This window comes from Cajanus cajan, chromosome 3 (genome assembly GCF_000230855.2).
Source record: "Cajanus cajan strain Asha chromosome 3, NIPB_CcT2T_4, whole genome shotgun sequence".
Taxonomy (NCBI): domain Eukaryota; kingdom Viridiplantae; phylum Streptophyta; class Magnoliopsida; order Fabales; family Fabaceae; genus Cajanus; species Cajanus cajan.
The window spans coordinates 62,869,605-62,880,268 of record NC_138519.1 but is presented as its reverse complement, the minus strand read 5'-3'; the positions used below and the strand labels follow the sequence as shown (position 1 = coordinate 62,880,268).

At 30.7% G+C, this 10,664-nt stretch overlaps 2 protein-coding genes across 4 annotated transcripts; both read right to left on the bottom strand.

Annotated features, from left to right (window-relative positions):
• Positions 1–550: 550 nt before the first annotated feature.
• Positions 551–2,799, bottom strand: LOC109800564 (uncharacterized). Of its 3 annotated transcripts, XM_083071043.1 has the most exons (3): positions 1,783–2,799; positions 925–942; positions 551–805 (listed from the first exon to the last, which is right to left on the bottom strand). In XM_083071043.1, the coding sequence occupies exon 1, from the start codon at positions 2,664–2,666 to the stop codon at positions 1,791–1,793; it is 876 nt and encodes a 291-aa protein (XP_082927169.1). In that variant the 5' UTR covers positions 2,667–2,799; the 3' UTR covers positions 551–805; positions 925–942; positions 1,783–1,790. The 3 variants fall into 3 exon arrangements, with proteins under 3 accessions (XP_082927169.1, XP_082927171.1, XP_082927170.1); XM_083071045.1 differs by lacking the exon at positions 925–942; XM_083071044.1 differs by lacking the exons at positions 551–805; positions 925–942 and adding an exon at positions 1,253–1,267.
• Positions 2,800–5,282: 2,483 nt separating this feature from the next.
• LOC109800565 (protein LATERAL BRANCHING OXIDOREDUCTASE 1) lies at positions 5,283–7,810 on the bottom strand. Its single transcript, XM_020361345.3, has 4 exons — positions 7,447–7,810; positions 6,296–6,543; positions 5,891–6,215; positions 5,283–5,758 (listed from the first exon to the last, which is right to left on the bottom strand). The coding sequence occupies exons 1-4, from the start codon at positions 7,723–7,725 to the stop codon at positions 5,486–5,488; spliced, it is 1,125 nt and encodes a 374-aa protein (XP_020216934.1). The 5' UTR covers positions 7,726–7,810; the 3' UTR covers positions 5,283–5,485.
• Positions 7,811–10,664: the final 2,854 nt, after the last annotated feature.

Here is a 10,664-nt window from a genome sequence, read left to right as displayed (position 1 = left end):
AAAAGCAACAATTGCATGTGTTAATAAATTACTTTTTAGTTGTGTAATTGTAAATGAAAATATGTAAACTATTATTTAATTCGTATATTATGATAGTAAAGCTTGGAAACATTTTGGTCAATTTCCCCCGTAAAATAACGAAATATTGCATACATTAAAAAACATGGTATGTCTTTATAAATTTGCCAATGCTATGGACTTTTATAAATATACGAGAATTGTTGGCCAACGTAGTCAAAATCTTCGCTTAGTTTGATCGCGAGAGTTTCAACGTTTCTCTAAAGACAGACATTTTTACATCATTAGATAATTGACTTAGCCTCTTTGAGTGCATGAATCTAAGATGAATTTAATTTACAGTGGGCCAGAAAAAACACTATTTTTATACTCGTCAGTATTTTCAACTTAATGCCCGGTCAGGTGGACAACTAAATTAAATTTCATAAATTTGTGAAAAATTCATACTTCCTTAGCATGTGACAAAGTTCGTAGCATTCTCGTTCCATGTCACAAATCCTTTGGAAGATGCGGAATTAACAATTGAACTGTGTTGACGCCAAAAATACACAAACATAAAACATTTAAAAGTACAACCATTTGTCGTTGTTATTCTGTTTTCTCCCTCGGCAACATCGTGTTCAAAAATGATTAATGAAGAGACGTGAAAAATATAATTTGCATCCTAGGTTAAGTATAACGCAAGTCTTTAGCACTTGCTGCTTAAAATATAAGTTGCCAAAGAGGGATTCACGAGAATGCATCCTTGGTTTTCAAGTAATTGAATGATTATTTCTTGAGTCACCACCTGCCAACACAATAATACCATATTAATTTTTGAAAATTTTTACCCCAAGATTAATCAGTTTCTTCAGCTTTAACTTTTTCAAGCCACGATATCTACCCTGAGATTCGAACATTTAGTACCTTCTCCATTTTCAATGACTGAAAAGAGGCAAAAAGTGATTATTATTGTTGGCCGTTTCACTATTGAATGAAAGAATCTATAAACCATTAGAAACTAAGAAAGACATGAAGATTCGAACAAATTATTCTGTGCAGCAATTTATATATAGAAATAGTATATCACTGCAAGTTTGCATTATCTTACCCATAAACTGCACAAGTAATGGTATATTCTTAATGAAGATCACGTTCATTTAAAATTTAGTCAATAAAGATTACATCTTCACTTGAGCAATTTAAGCAGGCTATTGGAAAAGAATCTACCACTGGTTCCATTATTTCTTACCATTTTTGTATTCAGCACCTAATAAATAAATTCCAAGAACCACCGGGATCAGTTCAATGGGGGAGTTGTAGCAATATGCACATAATTCTAAATCTTTCCTACTTATCAAAAAATAAACAAGCCCGAAACCACAAACCAAAACCAAAGAAGAGAACTAACTCATTTAGCCATTTTGTTTTGCAAGAAACATTTTCCAATCTGCCACCTAATACCATCACAAAATTAACCAAATTGTGCACAATTTGGCCAAGCAAGGCAACAACACTTGCACCCTTCTAGTTCTAAACCTTGGAATTAAAAAAACCCAAAAGATCCCAATCACAACATTCCCTGATTTCGACACTACGCATCCACAATTAAAACCCTCATTCCGAAAACAAAGCCATCACAAAACATAACACTCCCTCAACAACAAAAAAAGAGGCACACACATTTGGCATCAACAATAACAAATATTTATTTATGGAACAATGCTAAGGACTGATTGATTACACTTGTAATGTTATTACTATAATACAAAAAGCCGGACGAACCGAAATGATCATGCGGTGACAACGGAAACAACGTGCGGGACCTTGGCGTCGTCGAAGGGGAGGGAAACGTACTGCCAGGCGAACTCATCGGCGATGTCGGCGGCGAGCTCGCCGTGGACGGCCTTGCAGTACATGTAGAGGACGGTGTCGGCGGCGGCGTTGTAGAGGAGGAGGAGCACGAGGAGCGCGGAGGTGAGGACGATGCGGAGGAGGAAGGCGAAGCGGTTGAGGTGGTGGTCGGCAGTGGCGAGGAGGGAGGTGGAGCAGAGGAGGAGGGCGTAGAGGGAGGAGAAGAAGAGGATGGAGGAGGCGGCGACGGGGGCCATGCCGCGGAGGAGGGAGGCGCTGCGGAGGAGGGGGCGGGCGGCCCAGGAGGATTCGAGGACGGCGACGACGGGGGCGAGGGTCCAGAGGAGGCGGAGGTAGAGGAGGCAGGGGAGGAGGAGGAGGGAGAGGGGGAGGGGGAGGCGGAGGAAGGGGAGGAGGGGGAGAGGGGGGTAGAGGATGAGGGAGGCGGAGAGGAGTGGGAGGAAGGAGGGGGCGATGGAGAGGAGTGCGGAGGGGAGCTTTACGGGGCGGCCGAAGAAGCCGTGGAAGACGCTGTGGGTGATGGAGGAGAAGGCGAAGAGGGAGAGGAGGAGGAGGGAGAGGAGGAAGAGGAGGAGGAAAGGGATAGGGTTTTGGTTGTTTTGGGTGAGGGTGAGGCTGAGGAGGATGTGAGTGTTGGAGGAGAGGAGGGAGGGGGAGACGGTGAGGGAGAAGGAGAGAGGGAGGAGGAACATGACGGAGAGGGCCAGGAAGTGACGGGAGTGGGCGTGGATTATGCGCTTCGACTCCGACAGGATGCCCCACAGGTTAAGGCTTGCTGTTGACCCTCCTGCCATCTCTGCTCTTCCCTTGCCTTGCTTCTTCCGCTGCTACTTCTACTTCTACTTCTACTTCTACTTCTACTTCTACTGCGATTACAATAAATCATTAAATAACTCGCTGTTTCGGTTTTTGCAAGCCCACAACCTTGCGTTGCATGACTTTTCCAGGCCCACTTCATGCTCTGCCTTCTCATCGCTGCTTATCTTTAAGATAAAATGCTGTTTCTAGATTTCCTTACGACTAACAAATTATTATTATTTTTTTATGAATAATAATTATTAATTTTTAAAGTTATTCGAGTTAAAATTATTTTATATCTTTTTATTTATTTAAAAAAAAAATTAAAATATATTTATATATAATTGGCATTAAATATAATAATTATTTAAAATAAAATTTAAATTTATGATAAAATTAATTAAAATTAAATATATTAATTATTTTTGTGACCTTTATGATTATCCTATATTTTTTATAATTAAAAATTTTTTAAGACTTACACTTTTATTACTTGATATTTTTTTTTTTTCGTTCCTGGAGTATTTACCGCTGATAACGGTGACTAATCTCTTATTACTTGATATTTAATAATATAATTAAAACGAGAGATATTTTTTGAAAGTTGATATGGTCTAAATTATTCTAACACATTACACAAATAATTTATTCGTGGTGTGATTCAATTCATTTGTGTTTTATTTAATTGATTCAAATAAAATTTTATGTATAGTATTTTTATTCAACTGTTTAATTCTATTATCCTATTTAATATATAGAATTGTTATTGTATAAAAAAAAATAAAGAATTGTTATTTGAACTCTATACGCAAGGAATAAAATAAATGATTTGAATATAGAGAATCTGGATATTTGTGTCTTTATTAAATTTTCTATACATGCATTTTTGATCTATTTATAGATCATCTTATAACTTTTGATGAAGAGATATAACATTTAAAAGAGATACATCCAGAGATATAATCATCTTCAATTTCAAGATAATATATAGGCTTAAATATATTTTTAGTCACTTAAATTTAAGATAAATTTATTTTTGGTCTTTTAAATTTAAAATTATTTTTTTAATTCATGCGATTTAAAAAGAAAATCTTGTTTTAGTCTTTTAGATCACAAATGACATATCTAAAAATAATAAATTGAAATAATTATGAACTATCAATGGAGTTTAATGTTATGTCTTTACCAACACAAACACTATAGTAAGTAAATTTTATGCAATAATATATAATAAATTCTCAAAAAAAAAATTGAGTATAAGAGTTAAAACAAGATTTTTTGAACTTACAGAAACTAAAAAAATTAGTTTTTAAATTTGAAAGACTAAAGATAAATTTATCTTAAATTTGAGATACTAAAAACATATTTATATATATATATATATATATATATATATATATATATATATATATATATATATATGTTGGGAACAAAAAAGTCTTTTTTTTTACACAATAATAGTGATGAGAAACATATTAAAATAATACCATAAATAAAATAAGAAAAGATCACACAAATTTATTTAACATGGTTCAGCCTCTCATGTCTTTGTCGTCTACAAGGATATTCATTATTTATCTCAAAATGTATTACATATCTCTTGAAAATCCTCCCTTCAAGTTTTGTGGGTTAAACATGAAAACCCCTTCCTCACAAATTTTATGGGTAAACTTGAAAATCCCTTCCACACAAGTTTTCAAGCAAAACTTGAAAATCCTCATTCACAAGTTTTTTGACGAAATTTGAAAACCCTCCTTCATATGACCTCCTCTCTCATTTAAGGTGGTGACCCCCCTCTATAGGTTAGGTGATTCTTTTCGTATCAAGAGTCTCTATTTATTGACTTTATATCACAATCTTAAAAGAGAAAATAAATCTCTAAAATAAATACAATATATTTCAATTATAAACAATATCCTAAAAGAATCAATATCTTTTAAATTTTAAATAATATTTTAGAGATTTGAATTTAAAATTTTGAATTGTTTTTCCAACAATATATATCCATACAAGGCATGGAAACATTATTAGATTTTTTTAAATGATTATTTTGAAATGCTTCAATTTAGTTATCCACTTTATATTAATGTATAATTTGGTTTTTTTTAGAAAATCAAGCTAAGTCACTTTATGAAAACAATTTGGTTAACCAAACTATTTTTACAAAGTGGTTGAGTTTAATTTTTTTCCTCAAAACAATTTGATTTTTATAATTTGGTCAATTTAGTTTTGGACTAATTTGTTTTGATTTAGTTTTTTTTTCATACTTTTATAGATAATAATGACAACAATAATAATAAACATGTCCATCCTAGTGATGATGTCAATAATGATGATAAAAATAAAATAATGACAAGAAAGACTATTGTAAAATGTAGTAAGTTTTATTTTTAATTTATTTAAAAACCAAATTCATAAATAATTTGTTTTTGAATTTGAAAATGGATACATAAGTGTTTTGAATTTTAGCTCCATTTTTAACCAAAGGACTCAAGTTGGGATATAAATTTGACTCATAATGCAAAGTAACATGCTTCTCAGATTAAAAAAAAAACCGAGAAGAAGAGTGCAGACTTTGCAAAATTAAAAACAACAGAGATTACAAAGTTAGCTCAAAATAATTTATAAATTTCAGCGAAAAGGACTTTCACTAAGTAGAGATTAGAGAGTAGAAACTCTACCACGGTTGACGTATATGATATTTATTAATCATTATACAAGGTACAAACTAAATTGACACTTGCAAAATTAGCATAAGGGAATACTTTTAAACTTTTTTCTCTTTTCATTTTCTCTCACTGCACCTTTTCTTTTCTCAATCATCTTTGTTCCTTGTGTCAGAATCCTTTATCTTTGCCACATCTGTGTGTGCTTTTCCGTCCATTTTCCTCGTCATGCATTGTCTCAAATAATCTCCATACTTGACTTTCTGGTACAACATGGGGTTTTGAGCATCTATGATATGATCAAGAGGTTCAACTTCCACATCCTCCTGTGGGCACACAAAAAATGCATAAGAAGTCCTTGTCTTGTTCATATTTGTCACTGCTCTGTGTTCTACACTCTTGTATTTGCCATTACTCCATATCTGTCATGATTGCAAAAGGAGTAAAATTTAAGGTGTGAATAATTAAGCGACTTTATATTTTGATACTACTTTCTTAGTTTAAATTGGCCTTTATTTCTGGCGTTCTCTTTGAAAAAAATATAATTCAAGTACCTCAATTACATCTCCAACATTGATAACTAAAGCATCTGATATTGGAGTCACTGGCACCCATCCTCCTTCGTGTCGAATTTCTAACCCAGGTACATCATCATCTTGCATAAGCAAAGTGATAGTGCTTGAGTCAGAGTGTGGACTCAAACCCAACACTTTCTCAGGTGTGCTGCAAGGAGGGTAATAGTTCACACGGATACCTTGAAGTGATTCTTTTTGCAGTTCAAGAAGAACATGTTTCTGCATCCCCATAATCACTGACAATGAACTAAGCAGTTCCTCACCAACTCGCCTAATTTCACTTGCATATGCCTCTATGATCTCCCTACATTAGTAGATGAATTTCATTAACTAAACAAGAGTAGTGTATTTAGGTTTTAGTTGTTAGGACTTTGGAGTACCTACTTGAATCCCTCTGGAGTTTTAGGCCAATATTGAAGCTTCCTGTACCGGTTGGGGTATGTGACAAACATCAATATATCTGACCAGTCAAGTGTCTGCTCCTCAGAAACCACATAAGCGTGACCATAACCTTGTATGTCGTTTGAGGGCATTGCATACTTGTCCTTTTCTTCTATTGGAAGTTTGAAAAACTCTGCCGATGCATCCTTCATTCTATGCAAAAGTTCTTTTTGGATGCCATGATTTACTATCTGCAAAAGTAATTGCAATCTCAAGAAGCATTTGATGAAAACCAAGCAAACATCTAACTTTCACAAGGATGTCAATGTCATGAACTATCTCAAAAGCTCAAGTTATTTAGGTAAAGATACATGAGATGATTTATATTATATTCCTAACTTGTGTTGAACTATCTCACTCACCAGCTTGTGTTGAAAATCCACCTTTAGTGACTGGGATCAAACTCTAGACCACTTGATCATCAAAGACTACTCTGATACTATCTTACGTATCAATTATAAGTTTGTACTAAAAGCTTAAGAGTATGTTTGTAATGATTTAGTAGTTGTGCTATGCACCTATTTAGCAGTATGTATATTTAAAATTATAGGGACTAAAAGAGAAAAAATAAGTGAAATTATAAAAATTATAAAAGTATTTTAATCTTGTTTTTTTTTTTTTTTTTTTTTTTATGTTGTTTTATAAGTACTCTTTTTCTTTGTGTATATTTTTGATACAGTATTTTTTTTTTTATCTATATATAAGATATTTTTTATTTTTTTATTATTTTTTTATAAGAACATCTTCTATTTTATATTTTCTGTAAAATATTCTTATTTAATTAATAATTTCTTTTACACAAAAAATAATAAATACTTGAAATTAATTAGATAAAAACTTTTTCTTATTAGGATTGAAGAAGATAAATAGATACATATATTTTTTTTCTAAGCATTATCTAATTAGGTGAAAAATGATTAACTAAAAAGAGAAAGTTAATTTTGAAAAAGTAGATTAAATTATTGACAAATTTAATCTTCTTACAAAATTAACTAATTTTCATAATTTAATTGAAACACTCTTATAATTAAGGATAGAGGTAATCCTATTTTTTTTTCTGCATGTAATTCATAATTATGTTGGTAAGGAATTACCTGAAAGAAACCCCACTCCTTGCATGCTACGTCCAACTTCAACAACTCATCCGTGTTCCCATGCGAGAGAAGTGCTAAATCAATGACAGGGATCTGAGGTGAAAGATGAGGCATATGGTTGACCTTCTCCAGTTCTTCTTCACTCCTCACATATCTTTGAGGAACCTCCAAAGGATTATTCCTTACCATTTCTTGAACACTGGGGACTGGTATAGATGGAGCTAGAGTGTGTTCTTCCTCCATTTCAGACACGAACTCATCATCCACTTTGAGACTCATCTTTGCTTTGCTTAGATTGTTATCTTTGAGGGTTGACTTTCATTTTTAAGGGATATCTAACTAGTTATAAGAATAGCCTTGGTGGAGGGAATATTCTTTAGCTTCTTAGAAATAAATTAAGATCCCTAAACTTTATCAATCCAAGTAGCTGTACTGTACATGCATGGAGATTAGTTTATTGTCAATTTGTCTATTTGCCTTTGGCTGCTAATAAGCTGGATTTTGTACAAAGCCACATCATATAAAGATAGGGAAATAATCCGTATGATTCCAACATGTTTATTGTCTCTTTAAGTGCAATGTATGATAATGGTACTAATTAAAATATAAATTTTACACTCTTGTTGTTTTATAGGAGGAAAACTGATTTTCATTTTAATACACTTTTCATCTTAGTACACTTTAATAGTAAATAATTATCTTTCAATTATAGTATTATACATTTTTAATCTCGATTCTTAAGTGATGTATGATTTTTTTAGGCATATCAAAACAAGTTCATAAGTTGACTTTCATCGTAATCACATCTGAAATATTGTTCATTAATTTTGACGCTTGTTGGTCGGTCACGATTTTGTCCTTGAAATGATGTCTTAGTAAATTAAAGAGGGAAGATGCTTATAAACTACCCTTAATCTTAATTTTTAAATGATGTTAAATTTTTTAGACATATAAAAATACATCCAAATCTTAAATCTCAATTAACTTATGAAGCAAAAATATGAATAGTTTACTCTAGAAGAAAAAAAAAGGGATATGTGGAGATAAAAATGTGAGAACTAGGTAAAAATGGTTTGTTTGGGAGTCCCTTCTGAGTGGTCAATCTAGAATTAAGAGTATTGGAAGTATTAAATGTTGCAAGTTTAAATATATAAAATTAAGAAGAAAAACAATTTTTAAATATCTATTTATAATGAGTACAAAATTAAGTATATTTTTTTAGATAATTATAATATTTATACAAAATATCCATCACTGAAAATAGTGTTTAAGAATATGGATTCAAATACATAGGACACAAAACAAAAAATTTATATATTTATAACAATTTTTTCTAATCGAGAGAGTTTGTACGCTGTAATACACTGTGTGTTTGCCACTGGTGCTGAGGGTATATAGGTTTTGTAAGTATGTAGTTTGCTACTTTTTTTTATATGATTAATATTATAAGATCTACTTTAAGGCTCGTGACACATGGTATTTGGTACTGATAGGGTGAATTTGAACTCGATAGGAAAGAAAATCAATTAATAAAAAAAATTGGACCATACATTTTTCAATGTAAAAATTTATATGTAATAAAATTAAAAGTTATCGCATAATTGTCATAATAGAAATGAAAAAAAAATATTTTAATGAGATTTGAATCTCAAAATAAATGAAAAAGAGGAGGATATGATGAAATTAGTAAAGAATCATGTAACCATTGAAGATAGTAGTTAACAAGTTATACTTATTATATATATATATATATATATATATATATATATATATATATATATATATGTAGTCTATACAGAAATTTATTTTATTTTTATTTTTCATTTTTAAAAAAAGTATTTTTAAAGAGATTTATGTATTGCATTATTATGCACGCCGGAGGTTTAATTACTCGCATTATGTCAGATACATTTTGTTTTATAATTTTTAAATAAAAAATTGAAAATTTATTAATTCAAAAATAATATTAACTATTTTGAATATATTATTAAAAATAATGTTAATCGAAGAACTGATCACTGTCTTCGCGAAAAAATTTAGAAATAGAAAATTAGTTTATTTTGAAGAAAATAAATTATAAAAACTTTTAGTGTATTTTTTTAAAGTGTCAAAATAATTAATTCCCTCCATTTGATTATACTCCTTTGCTGCTAAACATATTTTCACTGCAATAAATAGAATTTTTGACAATATTTAAAAAATATTATCTAATTATATATAAATGTTGTTAATTTATTTTTGTGACATATTAAATATTGTATATAGTTTATATTATTAAAAATTTTACATAATATTTTTACATAATTTGAAAAATGTTATTAAAGTGGTATTTTTGTAACATTTTACTAATGTTATTATATTTTAGTTAACTTTATAAAAATAATAATTAGTTTTAATATAGATGTTCATATCATTTATACTTTATGATTCTTAGTCCCCTACAAGTCCTTTAAGATTGAAGACATTCTTAGTTAGTCACCACCAAATTTATATCAAATATCAAAATTCATTTATTTTAAGTATCACTATATATACACACACATTATGTGTCATTCATTTACTTGATTTGAGACTTTAATTTTGAAAATAATTAAAAAAATAATATTGATATAAAAAAATGTCACTATAAATAAAGTAACATTTTTCAGAAATAAAATGTTGCACAATAACCTATTAACTCAATCTATAGTAACATTTTAATAAATGTAAGTAGGTAAATGTTACTAAAGAAGTGAAATATAGTAATGTTTATTCCTTTCAATCAATCCATCTTCATAGTTTTTAATTTATAAATTCATTTGCATCAAGTCAATAATGGACCTAGTTATTGTTGTCGCAAGAACATTCGGTTCATCTTTCATTACATTTTCCAACAATCAAATTTGCAAGTTTGGGAATTGCTAGGTGTTCCTCCTAGCTCAACCAACTTGAGTTGATTTCATAGCAAGCTCAAATTGATTGAGTAGTCTCGTCAACTAGCCACATATATTTATAGCACAACTAGCTAGAAAAATCCACATGATCGTAGAGCACATCAAAGCATCAAACATTGAAATTCATAAAACACTACCCATAATCACAGGAGCTGAACATGCAAGAATATCTTCAAAAATCACATAGAAACCTAAAGTGACAGCTTACATAAAGGGTACCAAGTATCATTTTAACCTAATTCTTAACATAAACTCCCTTCTAATTCAAGTGTCATAATATCTTTG